We start from the raw sequence: 23,518 nt of genomic DNA on the forward strand, positions 1-23,518 counted from the left end.
AATGCTGTCATTTTGAGAGAAGACAATTTTGTGCTCCATGGAGACAGTGCCACTCCCCAGGGTGGCACCAGTGCAATCCTAGCAATGTTCTGGAGGACTAAATGCTGAACGGACACCCTGAAAGCACTTTGAACACTGGTATTTACTGCCATGTTGGCAGCAGTCAGACATTTGGTAGAAACAGCTTGTACTGCAATGGAAGCTGAGTTATCAGCCATGAGACGTTGCATCTATGGGTGGGTCCACAAGTGTGTTGATGGAGTTGGCCACCACTTCTGCAAGAAGCCCTGTGCCATGTTGGTTCTGGATTCACCCATGGCCCTTGAAAGTGACTACAAGCTTTTAGACAGACTTCCCATGCACCAAACAGTTTACTGTGCATACCTATTAATCTTCTTCCAAAGCCTTTCCCATCGAAGTGCTCATTTGAAACTTCTGCGGCAGAACCCCAGTGCACCTCCACCCTCTGATGAGTTGGCACCTGTGCTTGTCCGCTGCCTTGTCTGCATCACAATCGTGCCCGATGTCTCATCAAGTGCAGGTTGTGTGGGAAACACACATTTTCAGTACCTGAGCTGGTGACTGTGTGTGAAATCAAGTGATGACGTGGCTTCATCATCAGTCTCTTCTTGCTGTTCCTCCTCTTCCTAGCCAGGCTGTGCTTCCTGGATACCTGAAAGCATATTGTCTGCACTTCAATTAATGGGTGCGGTTTAATTGCCCATTATGATCCCTGCAGTTGTTTCCGGGGGTGGGGTGAGGAGGGGAGTGCTACCTAGTTTAACCTGGTATTTAGTAAAACTTTAATTTGTTTGCCATCTTATGACATTGTTTGTTTCCATATCCATCATTGACTGAAATTTTATTGGCGTGACGGGTCCCCTTGTGTGGGGCAACCCCATCTTGGCAAAGGGATTAGGCACATATGTAGGACAACATTGAGTTTGAAAGGGGTAAGATAAAAGAGGTAAATTAGGAAGTAGTGATTAGACTACCTGACCTTGATTTGCAAAAGTCTGTATATTATAGCAGGAAGGTTTGTAAGGATTTTTATGATAACAATATTACAGGATCAAGGATGAAAGACCCATTGAAGCCAATTCCCTAGCTGTGAGGTAGGTGGCAAAAGTAGCTTTTCTTTTATACATTCATGAGATGTGGACTTCACTGGCTGGGCCAGCAATTATCGCCCATCCCTAGTTGCCCTTGAGAAGGTGGTGGTGAGCTGCCTTCTTTAACTGCTGCAGTCCATGTGGTGTGGGTACACCCACAGTACTGTTAGGGAGGCAGCTCCAGGATTTTAACCCAGCGACAGTGAAGGAATGACGAAATAGTTCCAAGTCAGGGTGGTGAGTGACTTGGAGGGGAACTTGCAGGTGGTGGTGTCCTCATCTATCTGCTGCCCTTGACTTTCTAAATGGTAGTGGTCGTGGGTTTGGAAAATGCAGTCTGAGGAGCCTTGGTGAATTCCTACAGTGCATCTTGCAGATTGGACACACTGCTGCCACTGTTCGACGGGGTTGGAGGGAGTGAATGTTTGTAGATGTGCCAATCAAGTGGCTGCTTTGTCCTGGATGGTGTCAAGCTTCTTGAGTGTTGCAGGAGCTGTATTCATCCAGGCAAGTGGGGAATATTCCATCACAATCCTGACTTGTGCTTTGTAGATGGTGGACAGGCTTTGGGGAGTCAGGAGGTGAGTTACTCACCACAGGATTCTTAGCCTCTGTCCTGCTCTTGTAGCCATGGTATTTATGTGGTTAGTCCAGCTCAGTTTCTGGACAATGGTAACCCCCATGATGTTGATAGTGGGGGATTCAATGATGGCAATAGCATTGAATGTCAAGAGGTGATGGTTAGATTCTCTCTTGTTGGAGATGGTCTTTGCCTAGCACTTGTGTGGTGCAAATGTTACTTGCCACTTGCCAGCCCAAGCCTGGATATTGTCCAGGTCCTGCTGCAATTTGACATGGACTGCTTCAGTATTGGAGGAGTCACAAATGCTGCTGAACATTGTGCAACCACCAGCGAACATCCCCACTTATGCTGGAAGGAAGGTCATTGATGAAGCAGCTGGAGATGGTTGGGCCAAGGACACTTCCCTGAGGTAGTCCTGTATTGATGTCCTGGAACTGAGATGACTGAATTCCAATAACCACAACCATCTTCCTTTGTGCTAGGTATGACTCCAACCAGTGGAAAGTTTTCCCTCTGATTCCCATTGACTCCAGTTTTGCTAGGGCTCCTTGATGGCACAGGATTCTTAGGCTCTGTCCTGCTCTTGTAGCCACAGTATTTATGTTGTTAGTCCAGCTCAGTTTCTGGACAATGGTAAATGTCAAATGTGGCCTTGATGTCAAGGGCAGTCACTCTCAACTCACCTTGGGAGTTCAGCTCTTTTGTCCATGTTTGAACCAAGGCTGTAATGAGGTCAGGAGCTGAGTGGCCCTGGCGGAACCCAAACTGGGCGTCAGTGAGCAGGTTATTGCTAAGCAAGTGCTGCTTGATAGCACTGTTGATGACCCCTTCCATTACTTTACTGATGATCAAGAGCAGACTGATGGGGTGGTAATTGGCTGGGTAGGATTTTTTTGCTTTTTGTGTACAGGACATGCCTGGGCAATTTTCCACATAGCCGGGTAGATGCAGTGTTGATGTACATGTCTTCAATACTATTGCTGGAAAATTGTCAGGGCCCATAGCCTTTACAGTATCCAGTGCCTTCAGCCATTTCTTGATATCAAATGGAGTGAATCAAAATGGCTAAAGACTGGCATCTGTGATGCTGGGGGCCTCCAGAGGAGGCCGAGATGGATCACCCACTCAAACTTCTGGTTGAAGAATGTAGCAAATGCTTCAGCCTTATCTTTTGCACTGATGTGCTGGGTTCCCCCATCATTGAGGATGAGGATATTTGTGGAGCCCCTTCTCTAGTGAGTAGTTTAATTGTCCACCACCATTCACGACTGAATGTGGCAGAACTTCAGAGCTTATATCTGATCCATTGGTTGTGGGATCACTTAGCTCTGTCTATCACTTGCTACTTATGCTGTTTGGCACACAAGTATTCCTGTGTTATAGCTTCACTAGATTGACATCTCATTTTTAGTTATTTCCTGGCATGCCCTCCTGCACTCTTCACTGAAATAGGGTTGATCCCCTGGCATGATGGTAGTGATAGAGTGGGGGATATGCCGGGCCATGAGGTTACAGCTTGTGTTTGAGTGCAATTCTGCTGCTGCTGATGGCCCACAGCGTCAGTTGGATGCCCAGTCTTGAGTTGCTAGATCTGTTTGAAATCTATCCCATTTAGCACGGTGGTAGTGCCACACAACACGATGGAGGGTGTCCTCAATGTGAAGGCAGGACTTTGCCTCCACAATGACTGTGCGGTGGTCACTCCTACCGATACTGTCATGGACAGATGATCTGCGGCAGGCAGGTTGGTGAGCATGAGATCAAGTATGTTTTTTCCCTCACCACCTGCCACAGACCCAGCCTAGCAGCTTTGTCATTTAGGACTCGGCCAGCTCAGTCAGTAGTGGTGCTACTGAGCCACTCTTGGTGATGGACAATGGAGTCCCCCACCCAGAGTAGATTCTGTGCTATTGCCACTCTCAATGCCTCCTCTAAGTTGTGTTCAACATGGAGGAGTACTGATTCATCAGCTGAGGGCAGTATGTGGTAATCAGCAGGATGTTTCCTTGCCCATGTTTGACCTCTGCTGCTCTGTCCTTATGTGCAGTTGTATACTTTTCAGCAGAAACAAATGGATAATGAACAGAAATTAGGTGCACTTTCCCCTCCTAACCGAGGTATGCCTAAATCAATGATGTCATATTCACTATTCCCCGCTTCCCTGATCACATTTGTAGAACAGCACTTTGTTGCTATCTGAAATTAATGACACAAGAAGCGTTAATGGCTATGAACATGAAGCTAGAGTACTGTGATGCTGTGGGTTATGGAATATTACCCCCCAATGGTGGTCAGATAATCAATAAAGGATCCATCTCTTATCTAAAGTTGCAACCTTTTTCTCTGCACTACAAACTTTCTTGTCTCTGTCTGCACCCTAACTATTGAAATCAAGATTTATTCTAGCATTTCCTACTTGAGCATATTCTTTGCCAAGTCTTGAAACCCACAGAAAACCACATGTCACTCAATCTTTATTTCTTGCAAAATAATTTCCTTTTTTCAAATCCTAGCTTGGTGTCATCTCAGTCAAGACTTCCTGACTTAGCTTATTTTCTGTTCTGTTTTGGTGGTGCCCTGGACTTTGGGACTCCTATTTAAACATGAACTAACCATAAGTGTGAATAGATGTGTTGAAAATTTCAGATCAGCTGAGCTTATAACTTTTTCCATGAGGAATTTTGTCAGAGCTCTTGACAAGCCCTTGGTGTCAATGAGCTGTTAGCTGGAAGTTATGTGTCAGTAATCCCTGTATAAATCACCTCTGACTGTATGCTTATCTGCAAGGATGATAAGAAGGGCTGTGGAACCCTCAGAGGCCAAGAATGGGGATCCAAATATTGGCAGGTTCACTGGTTCATGTGTGTTTGTTTTATTTGTTCATGGGATGTAGGTATCGCGGGCAAGGCCAGCGTTAATGCCCATCTCCAATTACCCATGGGAAGGTGGTGTTGAGCCATCTTCTTGACTTGCTGCAGTTCATGCGGTGTAGGTACACCCAGCTTTGTTAGATAGGAACTTAAGGATTTTGACCCTGCAACGATAAAGTATTGGTGATTATATTTTAAAAAGTCCATTTCCATTTCCAAATGTGTTTATACAACAACTCTTTTTAAACTTCTTGACAAACTTTCTTTATCCACAGGAGATACTGTATTTTACAAGCAAAGTGGCTCTCATGAAGATACAGGGAAGAAAACAATCTGGTGAACAGTATGGAATAGGGAGGGTGAGAATCTTGTAAACATTAGCATTTCATAGTGATTTTATACTGGGGCATTACAAGTGCATGGCACAGAACAGGCTGAGTATGAGATTCTACAAACAGATATAATTGTTACCAAAGCAGCAATTTAAGATGTTCAAAATCAAGCATTTGAAAGTGCTACTTATAGGTTGCAGGGACATCCCATTCTTTTCCCACAATTGGACAGGATGGGTGAGAACATGTTTTTCTGAACTTGGACTGATTTCAGCTTTGAAGAAACTGCCTGTTCTGAGTGAATCTGGGCTGAACACTCAAATACGTTGGGTGGTTATAGAAAAGGTTCAGGTTGTCTTAAAAAGCTGGGTGCTTCGGTGATGCACTGACTCTACATTCACAAAAGAACTAGACTGCATCCATGCTCACATACTATTTCAATCTAATACATGAAGGAGGATAAGGGATTGTGTGCATAAGTTACATAAGGGCAAAACTGGGTTAGATGTCGAGAATTACTTTTCCCAGAAGATAGTGTCCCATGCAATGAGTTGCGGGCAGTGGGGTGAGTGCTGATTCACTGCATACCTCCACAAGAGAGCTAGACCAGTCTGCAGCTGGAACAGAGATCTCCACATACATGAAGTAGTAAGAAAACAAAATAATATAAATCATAAAAACAAAAAAACTGTGGATGCTGGAAATCCAAAACAAAAACAGAATTACCTGGAAAAACTCAGCAGGTCTGGCAGCATCGGCGGAGAAGAAAAGAGTTGACGTTTCGAGTCCTCATGACCCTTCAACAGAACTTGAGTTCGAGTCCAAGAAAGAGTTGAAATATAAGCTGTTTTAAGGTGTGTGTGTGGGGCCCCACCTCTCTCTCTCTCTATCTCTCCGCCCCCCACACACACACCTTAAACCAGCTTATATTTCAACTCTCTCTTGGACTCGAACTCAAGTTCTGTTGAAGGGTCATGAGGACTAGAAACGTCAACTCTTTTCTTCTCCGCCGATGCTGCCAGACCTGCTGAGTTTTTCCAGGTAATTCTGTTTTTATAATATAAATCATGGTCAGATGTGGTTACCTGGAGTCATTTTTGTTTGCCTACAGGGGTCAAAGAGGAATTTTCCAGATTTTTTTCCTACTTAAATTGGCCTTAGGGTTTTTAAAAAGTATATATATTTTTTGCCTATCCCAGGAAATTACTTGGCTGGTGGTGGATATGGGCTGTTGTGAATCATGATGCATTTAAGGCATCACGACTGAATGAGGCAGTCTCGATGCACCAGCTGGTCCTTATTTGTCTGTTATTTTTTTTCACATTACGAATGGTACCGCTTCTTACATAAAGAAAAATAACAAGGGCACCAACCAGCAAGGATTATTGACATTACGTAGATTTCAAGATATGGAGGAGGTCATGGCAAATAGGAAAAGCACCTAGTGAAGACATTCTTCCAAACTGAAACATGTAGCCATGGCTTAGTTGGTGCCCCTGAGTCACAAGTTTTTTGGCTCAAGTCCAACCTCAGGGCTTGAACACAAAAGTCAAGGCTGACACTCCAATGCAGTGCTGAGAGAGTGCTGCACTGTTGGAGGTGCCACCTACCTGCTTCAGTGGATGTAATAGATCCAATGGCACTATTTCAAAGAGCTGGGGAGTTACCCCCAGTGTCCTAGCCAATATTTATCCCTTAATCAACACCACAAAAACAGATTATCTGGTCATTATCACATTGCTGTTCGTGGGAGTTTCCTGCACATTTGACTGCACTTCAAAAAGTTCTTAGTTGATTGTAAAGCACTTTGAGACCTCCAGTCAATGTGAGAAGTGCTATTTCGATGTATGTCTTGCTTCCTTTCTATAGAGGGAGAAACAACAACCCAATGATCAATGCAAGAGATTCTGAATGCAGCATATATGTTCGGTCAGGAATGCAAAGTGCCACAATTGCCAGAAAGGGAAACTTTGCAACAAAGTGTTTGATAGTATTTCTGAGGGGACACCAGCAGGGGCACTAACATGTTTTTATGACTATAATAGACAGGGCTGGAGAAAGCCAGTGATAGTATAGCTGGTTCTTGTTTTTTTTAAAAAAACATCCTCATTAGTTTAGTAGTCTGTCATGTGGCACACAGTTTGAAATTGGTACACCCTTGGGTTTATAGTCCATTACATGGTTGAATCTCTTCATTCAGGGAAGCCTGTGACAATAATAGTTATGGAAAGAAGCAGAACTTGAGCCAGGTCGCACAAGAGAGGTGCAGATCAATGGTGGAAAAAGTAATTGAAGAGATTTCATTAAAGGCAAGCTTCAGGGTAAATTTAATGATTTTTTTTTGTTCAGTATACATGTTTTTATCTGTTTATTATGTTGTAAATTTTATTTTATTATCTGTACTTGGGTCATTAAGAAAATCTTCTTAGGTTCATATACTGCACAGAAGGAGGCACTTGTTCATTTTTATTGGATGCTTTTCCTCATCGAGAACCTTCCTACCTGTTCAGTATATTTCAGGCAGTTGGTACAGTTCATTTAACACTATTTTGTTGCTTTTTATTAACGTGATATTTGAGCTAATAGAACAAGTTTATTCAATCATGGGATGTAGGCATTGCTGGCAAGACCAGCATTTGTCGCCCATCCCTAGTTGTTCTCAAGAAGATGGTGGTGAGCCATCTTCTTGAACCATTGCAGTTAGTGTGGTAAAGGTACTTGGAAGGCAACTTGAAAGTGGTGGTGTCCCTATGTGTTTGTGCTTCGAGGTGGTGCAAGTTGCAGATTTGGAAGTTGCTGTCGACAGAGCCTTGGTGAGTTGCTGCAGTGCATCTTGTAAATGATACACAATGCTGCCTCTGTGTGCTAATGGTGGAGGGAGTGAATGTTTAATGTAGAGAATAGAGTGGCAATAGAGTGGCTGCTTTGCAATGCATGATGTCAAGCTTCTTGAGCATTGTTGGAGCTGCACTCATCCAGGCAAGTGGGGAGTATTCCATCACACTCTTGACTTGTGCCTTTAGATGTTGGAAAGGGTTTGGGGAGTCAGGAGGTGAGTTACTTGCCACAGAATATCCAGGTGTTCATGGAGGTGCTCTGAGGTGCTCATGTAGTCACAATATTTATGGCTCATTCTGTTAAGTTTCTGATCAATGGTAACCCCCTAGGACGTTGATGATGGCAGATTTGGCAATGGTAATGCCATTGAATGTCATGTGAGGTGATTAGACCCTGTCTTATTAGAGATAGTCATTGCCTGGGCACTTATATGCAGCAAATGTTACTTGCTACTTAACAGACCACCCTGAAAGTTGTCCAGGTCTTGCTGCATCTGGACAGGGATTTTGTTATCTGAGGAATCGTGAATGGCACTGTAAACAGTAGTGAACATCCTCACTTCTGACCTTATGATAGGGGGCAAGTCATTGATGAAGTATGAAGATGGTTTGGCCGAGGACATTACCCTGAGGAACTCCTACAATGATATCCTAGGGCTGAGATGATTTGGCTTCCAGGAACCACCATCCATCTTCCTTTATGCTAGTACGACTCTAACCAGCAGAGAATTTTCTCCCTGATTCCCATTGACTCTAGTTTTGCTAGGGTTCCTTGATGCCACAATCAGTCAAATGCTGCCTTGATGTCAAGGGCAGTCACTCTCACCTCACCTCTGGAATTTAGCTCCTTTGTCCATGCCTAGACAAAGGCTGTAATGAGGTCAGGGGCTGAGTGGTACTGGAAGTCTTTAATGCAGTAATGCTTTGATGTGTGATGATTGTGCCCTTGACATGATAAAACATTATGTCAGTTTTGTGCAATGTAAGAAAACACTAGCAGAGAGAGTGCTTATTGAATGTAAGTAGAGGAGGAACCAGTGCTGCATATTACCAAGGAGAACACAGAGGCTGGGACCAGAGACTGAAACTGTGAGAGAAGCAGATGGAAATAAAGTCTTGGCATGGCTGGTGTTCATTGCCTGAGCCTAAGTTAATGAAATATGAAGACACCAGTTTTAACCTTATTAATGGCACAAAGGAATGTGCAATTGGGATTGAATTCCCAGTAACAATATTTCTTAATGTTGGAAGAAAGTAGTCATTAGTGGCAGTTCTGAGGTGAAGGATGCCAAAACATTTTATACTGATGGGGCAGAATTATCCCTTCATCGGGCGGGCGTGCGCCCGACCTGAATGGGAGTAAAGTAATGCACGATGAAGTTGGGCGTGCGCCCCGACATCATCGCGCACTCGCACGATATTTCGGTTGGTGGGCGCACGTGGGAGTAGGCAGTGCACCCACCGCCAATTAAGAGGGCTGTTAAGCCCATTAGTTAATTAATTTAATTGAATTTTTCCCTGCCCATTCAACCTTATGGGTGGTGGGTGAACAAATAGGCCAAGCAGCCTTTGCATTTTTTGCGAAGCCTTACCCATGGGCGGGATGAGGTATCGATCAGTGATTTAAAAAATTATAAACTTTTAAAACTCATTTTTAACATGTCCTTGCTTACAGAACAGTGTCACGTGAGGGAACATGTTTTCTTCATTTTTCAATTCCTTATTTTTGACGTTAAAAATCTTCAGCTCCCTGAGGCAGCTCTGTGCCTTCAGGGAGCTTTCACTGAGCGCACCCGCGCGTATGTGCTGACTTCCACACTCATCCTCCTCCCTACCCCACCCAGGCATCAGTTCATGCTGGCTGTCTGTTAATTGACCAGTCAGTGTGAAATTGTGGCCGGGCCTGCTCCCGGGCTCACCTGCCGACAAGGTAAAAATCCTGCCCGTGATGTTATTGGGGAAAAACTCTTTGAGGGAACCTTACAATCTTTAAAATATGGAAATGTTGACAGTATTTCACCTGTCATATCAGCCATCCCTATGATCCAGACAATTGTCTCCTCCACAGGGTTCAGAAGATGCAGAGGTCCTCATCCCTCATTGGTCCTGCTCTACTCCCTTCCATTATGTGCCATTAGGTCCTGCAAGAGAGAATGGAGAATGTCAGTGATTGTGTTGCACTACGTTTAGGTGACGTGCATGCCATAGCTGAACAAGTAGAAATATGTGGAGGCAGTGAGAGGTGTGTGTGAGGCTGGCAGCATTGGTAGGTGTGTGAGGCTGAGGTGGTGCATCTAGATATTACGCCTGAGTCCTGAATGCCAGGGCATGCTGTTAGGTGAGTGATGGGTGAGGTGGGAGGAAGGTCTGGTGCATTGAGCAGTGGTATGTTGGGTCAGAGACGTAACGTGAAGATACAGTCAATGACCTTGACCACATCCATGAGGGCACTGCTTATTGTAGCACTGCTGCCACTGCTTGGTGTGAAACTCAGCAAATTGACCTTCCTGGTCACCCATCCTATTGAGTGTGGCCTTTGAGACCCTCCTGGCACCTCTTCCTCTTTGGGCTGGAATATGGCACCTCTCCTCCTATCCAGCTCCACCACTGATTCCTTCCCCGCTGCATCCTCTGTCTTCCCTGTCAGAGTGCAGCAATAGGTAAAAGGAAAAGTGGTTGTTGACAGTTATTAAAAGGTTATCGTTAATGGCTTAATAAGACAGATGCTAATTTCTAACACCTATGAAATGAAGGGGGAGAGAAATGTGCAAATAGAAAGAAAGTCAGACAGGCACTTTATTTATAAAAACAAAAAACTGCGGATGCTGGAAATCCAAAACAAAAACAGAATTACCTGGAAAAACTCAGCAGGTCTGGCAGCATCGGCGGAGAAGAAAAGAGTTGACATTTCGAGTCCTCATGACCCTTCAACAGAACTGATTTTTCTTTACAATGAGAGGGATGAAATATAAGCTGGTTTAAGGTGATGGTGGGGTGAGAGAAGTGGAGGGGTGGGGGGTGTTGTTGTAGGGACAAGCAAGCAGTGATAGGAGCAGATCTTCAAAAAATGTCACAGACAAAAGAACAAAAGAACACATAGGTGTTGAAGTTGGTGATATTATCTAAACGAATGTGCTAATTAAGAATGAATGGTAGGGCACTCAAGGTATAGCTCTAGTGGGGGTGGGGGGACATAAAAGATTTTAAAATAATGGAAATAGGTGGGAAAAGAAAAATCTATATAAATTATTGGAAAAAAACAAAAGGAAGGGGGATAAAACAGAAAGGGGGTGGGGATGGAGGAGGGAGGTCAAGACCTAAAGTTGTTGAATTCAATATTCAGTCCGGAAGGCTGTAAAGTGCCTAGTCGGAAGATGAGATGCTGTTCCTCCAGTTTGCGTTGGGCTTCATTGGAATAATGCAGCAGGCCAAGGACAGACATGTGGGCAAGAGAGCAGGGTGGCGAGTTCAAATGGCAAGCAACAGGGATGTTTGGGTCATTCTTGCGGACAGACCGCAGGTGTTCTGCAAAGCGCTCGCCCAGTTTACGTTTGGTCTCTCCAATGTAGAGGAGACTGCATTGGGAGCAACGAATACAGTAGACTAAGTTGGGGGAAATGCAAGTGAAATGCTGCTTCACTTGAAAGGAGTGTTTGGGCCCTTGGACAGTGAGGAGAGAGGAAGTGAAGGGGCAGGTGTTACATCTTTTGCGTGGGCATGGGGTGGTGCCATAGGTGGGGTTTGAGGAGTAGGGGGTGATGGAGGAGTGGACCAGGGTGTCCCGGAGGGAATGATCCCTACGGAATGCCGATGGGGGGGGGGTGAAGGGAAGATGTGTTTGGTGGTGGCATCATGCTGGAGTTGGCGGAAATGGCGGAGGATGATCCTTTGAATGCGGAGGCTGGTGGGGTGATAAGTGAAGACAAGGGGGACCCTATCATGTTTCTGGGAGGGAGGAGAAGGCGTGAGGGCGGATGCGCGGGAGATGGGCCGGACACGGTTGAGGGCCTTGTCAACGATCGTGGGTGGAAAACCTCGGTTAAGGAAGAAGGAGGACCTGTCAGAGGAACTGTTTTTGAAGGTAGCATCATCAGAACAGATGTGACGGAGGCGAAGGAACTGAGAGAATGGGATGGAGTCCTTACAGGAAGCGGGGTGTGAGGAGCTGTAGTCGAGGTAGCTGTGGGAGTCGGTAGGCTTGTAATAGATATTGGTGGACAGTCTATCATCAGAGATTGAGACAGAGAGGTCAAGGAAGGGAATGGAAGTGTCAGATGGACCACGTGAAAATGATGGAGGGGTGGAGATTGGAAGCAAAATTAATAATTTTTTCCAAGTCCCGACGAGAGCATGAAGCAGCACCGAAGTAATCATCGATGTACCGGTGAAAGAGTTGTGGAAGGGGGCCGGAGTAGGACTGGAACAAGGAATGTTCCACATACCCCATAAAGAGTCAGGCATTGCTGGGGCCCATGCGGGTACCCATAGCCACACCTTTTATTTGGAGGAAGTGAGAGGAGTTGAAGGAGAAATTGTTCAGTGTGAGAACAAGTTCAGCCAGACGGAGGAGAGTCGTGGTGGATGGGGATTGTTTGGGCTTCTGTTCGAGGAAGAAACTAAGGGCACTCGGACCATCCTGGTGGGGGATGGAGGTGTAGAGGGATTGGACGTCCATGGTGAAGAGGAAGCGGTTGGGGCCAGGGAACTGGAAATTGTTGATATGACGTAAGGTGTCAGAGGAATCACGGATGTAGGTGGGCAGGGACTGGACAAGGGGAGCGAGAAGGGAGTCAAGATAACGAGAAATGAGTTCCGTGGGGCAGGAGCAAGCTAACACGATTGGTCTACCGGGTCAGTTCTGTTTGTGGATTTTGGGTAGGAGGTAGAAGCGGGCCGTCCGAGGTTGGACGACTATCAGGTTGGAAGCTGTGGGAGGGAGATCCCCAGAGGAGATGAGGTCAGTGACAGTCCTGGAAACAATGGCTTGATGTTCAGTGGTGGGGTCATGGTCCAGGGAGAGGTAAGAGGAAGTGTCTGCGATTTGACGTTCAGCCTCCGCGAGGTAGAGGTCAGTGCGCCAGACAGCAACAGCACCACCCTTGTCAGTGGGTTTGATGACAATGTTAGGGTTGGACCTGAGAGAACGGAGTGCAGTAAGTTCAGAGAGAGAGAGATTAGAATGGGTGAGAGAAGCAGAGAAATTGAGACGACTAATGTCACGCCGACAGTTCTCAATGAAAAGATCAAGAGAAGGTAAGAACCCAGAGGGAGGGGTCCAGGTGGAGGGAGAATATTGGAGGTGGGTAAAAGGATCCGTTGAACGGGGAGAGGATTTCTGCCCAAAGAAGTGAGCCCAGAGACGAAGACAGCAGAAGAAGAGTTCAGCATCATGCCGAGCCCGAAATTCATTGAGATGAGGGCGTAAGGGTATGAAACTAAGTCCTTTGTTAAGCACTGAACGTTCAGCGTCGGAGAGGGGAAGATCAGGGGGTATAGTGAATACATGGCTGGGGCTGGGATTGGAAGATGGGGTGGGGACGGAGGGACAGGCAGGGTTGGAGGGTCCTAGATGGGTGTTGGTGTCGAGGCACTTTATTTCCTCATTTTAACTTGATTTCTTTAGGGAAAAAACAAGCTAAGCTTTGAAAACAAATGAAGACTCTTCAAGAGAAACAGATAGGAAAATAGGGTATGAGAGGGATGGGAGGTGGCCTTTGACCTCATCCCCTACTCTTCATGGAAAGTTAAAGGTCAAGGGGGGATAAAAGATTGCAGCAGGTAGTTTATCAAAGAAGAGGCAGTGGTAGGAGGGAGAATGGGGACAGAATGGAGTCAGATGAAGGGGAAGCATTAGTAATTGGGAAGGGGTGGGAAAGAAGCACTTGAGGGCCATGTTTTTCTTCCAATCCCAGCCTGTAACTCTTGACGGCCCCTTCCTTCACTACACTTAAGCCATGCCGTACCATCCACTACTTCCCACCCAAAAGGAAGGAAGAAAAAGACAAAGAAGCAGAATGAAAACTTATAGGAGGAGAAGCAGAACTGGAGTGAAGAAAGAGAAAAGCACCAATATGGGAGCAGGAAGAGAAAATTAAGTAAGAGACAATGTTCTCTGATTTACCATGTAAAATTCCACAGGAGATTGACTTAGTATATTTGATCAACCTTTCCATTATAAATTCCATGTCAATATTTACAACGGAAACTGTATAAACTTGACATGTGCTAACTACACACTCACCAATAATGGTGCTGTAGCACCATTTTTGTGCCTCTCAGCTTTTCAATCTAGTTCTGAAGAGAATCTTCTGTGTTGGATCCATTCCTAACTTTCTGCTTCCCAATTTACCATATTTGTGAAAATCTTATACAAAGACAAGGACAGGATGGATGACTGAAAAGGGAGACTGAATTCTGCTTTTCATTGTGATCCAATTATGTCCTGCTTTCTAATCCCCATTTAGTTTTAGATTACATTTAATCTAGACAGTGCCATGGGAGATCAACTATAAACCTATATATATATCTGCATGGCAGAGGGAGTGGAGTCCTGGAGAAAACACATTTAGCTCTGGCTGAATGTGGAAAATGAACACATTGACCTTGGAAAACAAATGATTTCAATTTCATTTGAAACCAATTCTACATAAGCATTATCTGACTACATGTGGTTCAAGGATCTGTCCTGAGCGTGACAGCATTGGCTTGGTGCTGCCTGTATTAGATGCACATTCTCCCATGTTGCCCATTGAAAGGACAGAAAACAGAAATGATTAAATTCAATAACCCTGAACTTGAGCAGGAAAGGTCTCTGCTGCATTAAGTTGTAGAAGAATAATAAACTTTATTAATGCCCTGATTAGTTTAGGGAGAGTGTTGGTTGGGATGGTACTGAAGCAGCACTAACTAATCATTCCAGTGTGAAGGCAAAGTCTTTGTGAGAAATCAGCTGAGCCAAAATCAGGACTGATGGTGGATCAGTTCCAAACATGATTGAGACATGACCAAGTAAAGGGAGAATTCCACAACTTAAATTGTGTACTTTTAACATTTATAATCAAAAGCTATGATTCAAAGAATTCGGGTCAACTATTAGAGAAAGACTGTGATCAAATCAAGCATTCAGAATTGGCATAGTTCAATGGGCTATCAGAAAGCAGAATGGAGAGTGAGTCAAAAACCATCATCAAGAAGGTAAATTTAATGATGGTAACAAAACAAAAGGACAATAAAGTTGAAGGAAAATAGTGAGCAGAATTTTCTGTTTGACGTGCGGGGGGCGGGACCCACACGTCAGCGTGTAAAATGACGCGCGGTGATGTTGGGCGAGCATCCTGACATCACTGTGCGCCATCACGATATTTTGCTGGGCGGGCGCGCGATGAAATTCTATGCATGCCTGCCATTAATTAACGGGCTAGTTAAGGCCCTTAATTCATCAACTGACGGTGATTTTCAGATGCCCATGTGATCTTGGTCAGCACATAGGCGCAACCAGCAGGCGGGTAAGAGATTTTTCCAAGAACCTCATTCACGGGCAGGATAAAAGGACTCAGTGAGGTCATCACTCTGCTTTGTGGAGTATTTATTGGAGGAAGTATTTTAAACTTGCCTGTGTGATCTGCAGCAGTTCAGAATGAATTCCAGCAGCTTTCTGTATACTTTGAACCGTCAGGTCAGCACTCTGCAGTCAGTAATCTTTGCATCAATGATGCTGCACGTGGACTCCTCCACCACAGACACCAAGCGAAGCATAGCATCATGTATCACTCCCAGATGCTCCCGCACACCCGGCCGCATTTCCTGCAGCTGCTGCGCCGTGACGACTCCAGAGGCACATCATTAGGCACCGACTGAGCATGTGCCTGATCCCCTGCAGTCTGCTGACTGCTGGCTGTTTCTGCCCATCCTCCAGCGAATGTGAAGTGCCCCCTCTATTGTGCCCAGGGGCACTAGCCGATGTTCCAATGCCCACCAAGGTGCTAATATCTGCGCTGGTGCCTGCTTCGCAGAAATGGTGTGACGCAAGTGACACTTGAGGGCCCCCCGGTATGAGAGGGGGCACCTGCAGTTCCTCCTTGGGGCCTTGCGCTGATGATGCTGAAAGGAGCAACAAGGACAGTGGATCAGTTAGTGTGTGCACAGTGGCACTCCCTTTCTTCCGGCTCATTATGCGCTCAACCTTCCAGAACCTATGGACACGTACATTGGTGGGGTGACAAATAGTGAGGAGGATCGCCTTACATTACAGGTGGATGTAGATGGGCTGGTCAGATGGGCTAATGACTGCCAAGTGGAATATTATGTGGATGAGTGTGAGGTGATGCACTTGGGCAGGACAAACAAGGCACGGGAATACACGATGAATGGTAGGACTGTGGAAAGTAACGAGGATCAGAGGGACCTTGGTGTGCATGTTGTCAGGTCCCCTTAAGATAGCGGGACAGGTACATAAGATGTTTAAGAATGCAAATGCCATACTTGCCTTTATTAGCCGAGGCATAGAATATAGAAGAAGAGAGGTAATGTTCCAAGTGCAGAAAACACTGCCTAGGCCACAGCTGTTCTGCGTGCTGTTCTGAAATGTGCTTCATGGGAGGGTTGTGATTAGAGTGGAGAGAGTGCAGAGGTTGTTGACCAGGATGCTGGCTGGGCTGAAGAGTTTGACTTATGAGGAGAGGTAGCATAGACAGGGTTTATTTCCCCTGGAGCAGAGGAGATTGAGGGGTGACATGATTGAGGTGTATAAGCTTATGAGGGGCATGGATAGGGTCAACAGAAACAAACTTTTCCCCTTGGCGGAGGGATCAATAACCAGGTGGCATAGATTTAAGGTAAGCGGCATGAGGTTGACAGGGGATGTGATGAGCAACTTTTGCACACAGAGTGTGCTGGGAATGTGGGATGCACTGCCTGAAAGGGCGGTAGATGCAGAAACCCTCCTAACATGTAATAAGTATTTGGATGTGCAGTTGCGATGCCATGGCATACAAGGCCATGGGGATAGTGGTTGGAAATGGGATTAGGAGGCTTAGGAAGGTGCTTGATGCGCACATCCTTGAAGGACCAAAGGGCCTTTTTCTGTGATCCACACCTCTGACTCTATCACTCTGTGACCGAACAATGATGCAACAATAACAAATTAAACAATCGTCAGTGCAATGGATGTTGGGAGGACATAGCGGATCTCACTGTTGGCCTCAAATACCTGGCCATTCCACCCCAGCCTCACTGACATCAGTTGACCTGGGCGCATGGCGCCTCTCAAGCTCCAGGGCCTCCTGTTCGAAGCGGCTTAACTTCATCAGGTGAGCCTGGCTGCCTCCACTTCTTGAACACTGTGACTCATTATGAGCATTCTTCTCCTGAGAAAGAGAGAAGACTATTCATTGCGGCAATTTGCACGTGGACTCTGCACGTGCACCCCAACCATAGTGGCCCATCTTAGGCCTTCAGTGCCTCCTCTCCCAGCTACTGTTGATCAGTCACATGAAGATAGTGCGCCTGCTCCCAACCCCCCACAACGGCCACCTTGGACACATGTTGCACCCATCACTTTAGGAAACACACGGTCTTTGCTCCCATAGCAAAGAGGCACAACTATGTACAGCGTCGAGGGCAACAGATTGTTCATGGCCACGAGACCTTGAGGCTTCCCTTCTACCATCTCATCACCGTGAATAGGACATGTGTTGGAGTTCTGAGTATGCGCCTAGCTGCATCTCCTGCAGGTTGCCCCCAGACTAGTCATGTGCGACTAAGAGCAACACATGGTGCGGGGAAGGACTCATCTCCTCATGAACCACTCAGGTTGATCTATGCATGGGCACTATCTGCTTGCCCTCCCAGCTTAGGAAAAATGCCCAACATAATTCAATGCTGTCATGACAGTAAGACTTGAGAGGGAGTGGTGGGGGGGGCCTCAAAGGCTAATGCTACCTGCTGGGTTAAATGCCCAATGTCAACATGGTGCTCACCCTTCCAGGGCGCAACAAATTGTTGAAGCGCTTATGGCACTGGATCCAGTTCCACCGCACCATGTTGCAGGAACTCCCCACCTCCTCCCAGGCACGTTTGATCATGTTGGGGGGGCCTCTTCCTCCCATCCTGAGGGACCAGCACCTCCTGTCATGCTGCCACCTCCTTGAGGAGGGCAGCAAGGCAATCATCTGAAAAGCAAGGGGAGCATTGGCCCCCTGCTGGCCTACCCTGCAGCCTGCCCTGCTCCTGTGGCAGACCCTGCAGTCTGGCCTGCTCCTGTGGCAGACACTGCAGTCTGGCCTGCTCCTCTGCCCCTCCCTCCAGTGTGACCTGCTCAGCCGACCCCCTGCAGTGTGACATCGAAGTGGCCATTGTGAGCAGCCTACAGGAGGCTGCCAGACCTTTAAACAGACTGCCAGGTCGCCATTGGACCCGGCGGTCTGTGCATGCCCGCTGCTGCCCACACACTCCCACTATCCACAGGAGTCAGCAAATACACTGGGCGGGCCTTAATTGACCCTCCACATAAAATGGTGGTGCGGACCCAATCACGGGCACTGATTGGGTCTGTGCCCGCATACTCCCGCTCCAGCTCCGCCTGCCCGACAGGCAGAAAATTCTGCCCAGTGTTATTTCTGAGGAAGCGCATATCTGCATGTAGGTTGGTGTTCAACAAAGGGAAATCCAACCTGCAGAAAAATAAACCAGCTCCTATTTCCTACTTATATAGTCACAAAAATTCTGACAAAGGACAATGGAACTGAGGGCAATGAACAAAATGACAAAAGGTGTCAAGTCACACACAGCACGTGAACACTTCAGAACAGGTGGCCTACCTGTTTCATTGTAAGGAAGAAAGCTGGATTAAAGGTGGACTTTGTGTCAAATAATATGTGGCAACTATGTTCAAAATTGAGGGTATACCAGCAAAAGTGCCAGTTGATTCTAAGAGCCTGAGAAACGTTATTAAAGAACACAATTTCGAGGAAATCAGGAGAAAAGCCGATCATGAGTTGATCTGATCAACATGTTTAAAATGATAAAAGAATTTGATAGGGTAGATGTAGAGAAACTATTTTCTCTGGTGGGGGAATTGAGGACAAGGGGGCATAATCTTAAATTTACAGTTGAGCTTTTTGGGAGTGAAACCATTTTCAGCCAATGGGTTATAGAATTCTGGAATTTTCTCCCAAAAAGGCTGTAGGTAATTGAAACTTTCAAGACAGATTAATAGATTTTTGTTTGCTAAGGGTTTCAAGGGATGTTGAATTAAGACAGGTAATTGAAGTTGAGGTAAAGATCAGCCATGATCTAATTGAATGGTGAAGCAGGCGCAAGGGACTGGATAACCTATTTCTGTTCTTATGCTCTTAATTAAGTAGACCATGAGTGCTGTACAAATTAGATCAGAAATCTAGATTGAAATCAGACCAAGTTGTAATAGCTTCCAGGTCATATTTCATTGCATGATTTTCTATTTGCATCACATTCAAATGACACAAATATTTGAACTCTAGGGTCTTGCCTGTTGTTGTATTCCAGAATGCTATGCAACAGGCAGCAATGCATAGTTGGGTGTTGAATATTGTGTGAGATGGTAACATACACCAATCGGTCTGGAGTACACCTTTAAGAACCCTGATAAAAAGAAATAGAAGACAAAGGCATCTTGCACATTCATAAAAAGTGTAAATTTAGCATTGGAAATTATTTATTTGTTCCTCAGGATGCCCAGAATACTTCATAGCCAATTAGCTATATTTGTAGGCAAAGGCAGCAGTCATTTTGCATAAGATTCCACAAAAGCAATAGGGTGCCATTATTTCTCAATACTCCACTATGTGCTTGTCTCTCTGGAGTAGGGCTTGAACCCATGATTAAGCGAAGAGAGTATTACCACTGAATCAAGCTGACACTGAACATTTGAAGAAAATGTTCAGAAGACAAACTGCCATTGAACAGAAATCCATCAGTGATGGTCCAGAGAATGTTTGACATGAAATGTAAATGTGCACTGTAAAAATAACTCGTAAAGGGCAGTGTAATGAGGCACATCTGTGTTGCACTTTATTACTGTCAATTTTGAACTGTCGCATCATGTACATTTACAAATTTTATGAAGTGAGTATATTTTTAAAAAATAAAGTGATGGTCATGCAATGTTCACAATTTATTGCTAACCTCACTGCAATCGCAAAACTACTGCCATGGCTGGTAACCAAAGTGTAAAATTGTGCTAGGGAGTAAGTCTTGGAAATCAATGGCTGCCATTGACAAATTGAATGCCTGGCATTGCTGTTGTGTTGTATGTCATTGATGCAGTGAAAAATGACAGAAGTCTGGGTGAATGTGGCTCCTGCCTATCTTGAAGCAGGTGCGAACTCAGATTGTATTTTGTTTCTCAAATGAATTTTCAACATTGTGAAACTGGGACTGTGTGTTGTGATTAATGTTACTTGACTGTGTATGTGCACAATAGAGGATGCATCAACCTATAGAATGTAAATTATGTCATTTATTCAGTAAACCCCTTGCTAGAATTTTGGAGTCAATGGGAGTGGCTGTGTACCTTCCTCTTAAAATTTATTCAATTAAGTTGAATTCACACAGTTATCATATTTTGTCATTTGTTTTGCAATAACGTTGAAAAACTCAGGATAACAAGACAAGCAAAAAACGCTGAAGTGAGTGGTGATCCTGTTGAAGTGTTTGTCTGAAAAGAAATAAACAACTTACATTTCTATTGCTCCTTTCATATCCTTAGGATGTCCCTAAACACTTTATAGCATTACAGCTATTGAACTAGTTTTGAAGGAACGTTGGAAACGTCTCAGCAAATTTGCACACAGCAAGATCCCACTCCCCTGCTTTTCTTTGAAAAAGTGCCCAGGAATGTTTTATGTCCACTTGAGAAGATGGGGAACTGCTTTAACATCCCATTTGAAAGACAGCACCTTTGACAGTGCCGCAGTCCCTCAGCATTGCACTAAAATGTCAGTGTACATTCTCAGTACTGGGACTTGAACTCACAACTTTCTGACTGACATGACCACGCTATCACTAAAAGTCACAAACTGCGACAGAACTGCTGTTGATTAAACTTGGATGATGATCTGATGAGGCAACTTATTGGCCTTTGTGTTCATGATGGCAACATTAACCACTTTGTGATGTTGGGGGACACGTTTCATAACTACTGTCCTGGCAAACATTCCCCCACCAACCAACACAACAGATTAACTGGTCATTTATTTCATTGATGCTTGTGGGACATTGCTGTGTGTAAAATAGCTTCTGTGCTTGCCCATAAAACAACAGTGATTACGTTTCAAAAGTCCTCTTTAGGTTGTGATGCGCTTTGGAATGGTGTGAAGTTATTTATCATTTATTATGTATATCAATGCAATTCTTTCTTCTGCTATGCAGACCAAGATCTCTCTGAGGCAGTTCTTTTTGCCTTTTGTTTGCAGATATCGCCAAGGCCCTCACGTGTGTCAATCACGGTATGGGAATGAATGCTGCTTAGGGTGGAGCCCAACCCTGGGCAGTGGACAGTGTATAATTCGTAAGTTAAAATGAGACCTTGGGAGCAAATGCTTCAATGTGGGTTTTTTTTTAAGGAATCTTATCCTCCTGATGATGAGTGTTCAACAAAACTTAGCCCTGCTGTGTCAATCTTCTTCAAAACCTGTGCTGCTGTACAACAATTTTGCTGCTCATGGTCTTTGTTTTGTTTGGACATTCTCTGTGTGTATCTGTACTGAGTGAGAGACAGGTGAAGGCAGCAATGTAGCCTGGCAGGGGCCAGCCTACTCCTGATCTGGTATTGGGAATGCCATGTGGAGCTGCTCTGTGCCATCTAGATGGGGATACACCAACATAACTCATTGTGCTTCTCTTTCTTCATGCCCCCCATCTCTCCTGAAGGTGATTACTCTCTTGAGATATGCACAGAGAAGCACTGTGCCCTCCAAGTGACAGTCTTCATGTGTGATTCTGAACAGTAAGTGCCAGAATCCGATCTAAGTGTGAGGCCTTCATTTTTCAATCCAAGTTTGGTCCTCACCCAATATCCACAAATGCCTGCTCTGTCAGCCTTTGATCTCTATCCTATCGGTGTCTGATTCACTGCCCATGCCACTTGTTCTCTTTCTTTCCCCCCACTCCATCCCATTGTGTCAGCCTATGATTTCTCCTCCTCTTTTGTGTATAAACATCTAATAAAGTCCCAGCAAGGAGATATCCCCAGGGCCACTGCTGCATACCTCTGGCCCAGTGAAAATTAGTTCCCACTGGGATATTGCTGCATATCTCTGGTTCAGTGGCTGAGAGTAGTGTTGTATATGTCGTTTGAAGCACATTGCTTGTCCCAAATTATAACTGCAGTGATGAAGTAGTAGAAAAATCAGGCAATGGGGAAAAATATTTTCTGAAATAAAAGAAACTAATTATTAATTGTTTGCAGACTGTTTTCTAGATTGAATTGCTGTGGAATAGTGCATACTTTTTTCTTTAATAACATTTTGTTGGACGTTAACCTTTTTGCTCTGCTTATAGCTGTTTGTTCCTTTGGATGTGGGAATGGTTATTGCGTCGCACCCAACCTCTGTTTCTGCAGAGGAGGACAACAAGGAATCTCCTGCTCAGGTAACCATGGCAGCTATCAGCTGCTTTAGTGTCAATGTAATCATACTGTCTAGGCTTTATCCAAGATAGGAGGGCTGAGAGAGAATTTTTTTTGAGTGATACAAATTATCATTGATTTATTTAGAGATGGGAAGTTCACTTGTTCTTGCTAATGCCATTGACTTAAGAGGGGAATGCGCAATGTAGGAAATCCGGGTTAATTTGGAATTTTTAAATGAAATTTACAGATGTTAGAATAAGAAACAGGAACGGGAATAGACCATATGGCCCCGTGTGCCTGCTCCACTATTCAATAAAATTGGGCTGAACTTTTACCTCAACTCCACTTTCCCACCCTATCCTCCTATCCCTTGATTCATTTAGTGGCCAAAAATCTATCGATCTCAGTATTGAATACACACAATGATGGAATGTCCACAGCCCTCTGAGATAGAGATTTACAAAGATTCACAATCCTCCAGGAGAGGAAATTTCTCCTCCCCTCAGTCCTAAATGAGCAACTTCTTTTCCTGAGACTATGGTCCCTAGTTCTAGATCCTCTTGTTTGGGGGAACAGCCTTTCAGAATTTATCCTGTCACATTCTCTATTAAGTTTATACTTTTCAATTAAATCACCCCTATTCTTCTAAACTCTAGAGGATATAGCCTAGTCTACTCAATATTGGAGGGATAGACGTGAATACTCAAGTTGGGTTTTGATAGATATTTTGTTGTTTATTCTTTTAATTTCAGATGATGGAAGGTCCACTCATCATCTCAGTGATAGTATACTCAACCACTCAGACATTGATGGTGAGTAAAATAGACTTCCCACCCATCCAAACTTGTAAAATTGTATCAACCTAATGTTTGTAAATTATTTGGGCTGGTACTGTTATGAAGACTCATGTAAGCACTGGATAACAACTGCTTCAGATAAGGTTCCAAACATGATTATGTACGTGGGGACTGAAGAGTATTTTAAAGATAACCGGTAACAATGTTATTGCTGCATAATGATTCTCAATGTCACAGGTTTATTATGAAGAAGGTTAGAGTAAGTTTATCTTTGAGGTGACTGAACTTGTGTTCCCAAGATTATGAAAACAATTGACAAAATTAATTGAGGCGAGCTGTTCTCGATAGTAGAGTCAAAAGGGACAGTAGGGCAAACTTC

The 23,518-nt window shown here is 44.7% G+C and overlaps 1 protein-coding gene across 1 annotated transcript in view; it reads left to right on the plus strand.

Moving 5' to 3' along the window:
- Positions 1–23,518, plus strand: part of LOC121282841 (von Willebrand factor C and EGF domain-containing protein-like) — a 159,605-nt gene that overhangs the window by 10,958 nt on the left and 125,129 nt on the right. The window contains exons 2-4 of the mRNA XM_041196654.1: positions 21,186–21,280; positions 22,273–22,362; positions 23,095–23,154. Of these exons, the coding sequence (XP_041052588.1) occupies positions 21,186–21,280; positions 22,273–22,362; positions 23,095–23,154 (245 nt within the window). The remainder of the gene's footprint in view (positions 1–21,185; positions 21,281–22,272; positions 22,363–23,094; positions 23,155–23,518) is intronic.

Source organism: Carcharodon carcharias, chromosome 10, assembly GCF_017639515.1.
Source record: "Carcharodon carcharias isolate sCarCar2 chromosome 10, sCarCar2.pri, whole genome shotgun sequence".
Taxonomy (NCBI): domain Eukaryota; kingdom Metazoa; phylum Chordata; class Chondrichthyes; order Lamniformes; family Lamnidae; genus Carcharodon; species Carcharodon carcharias.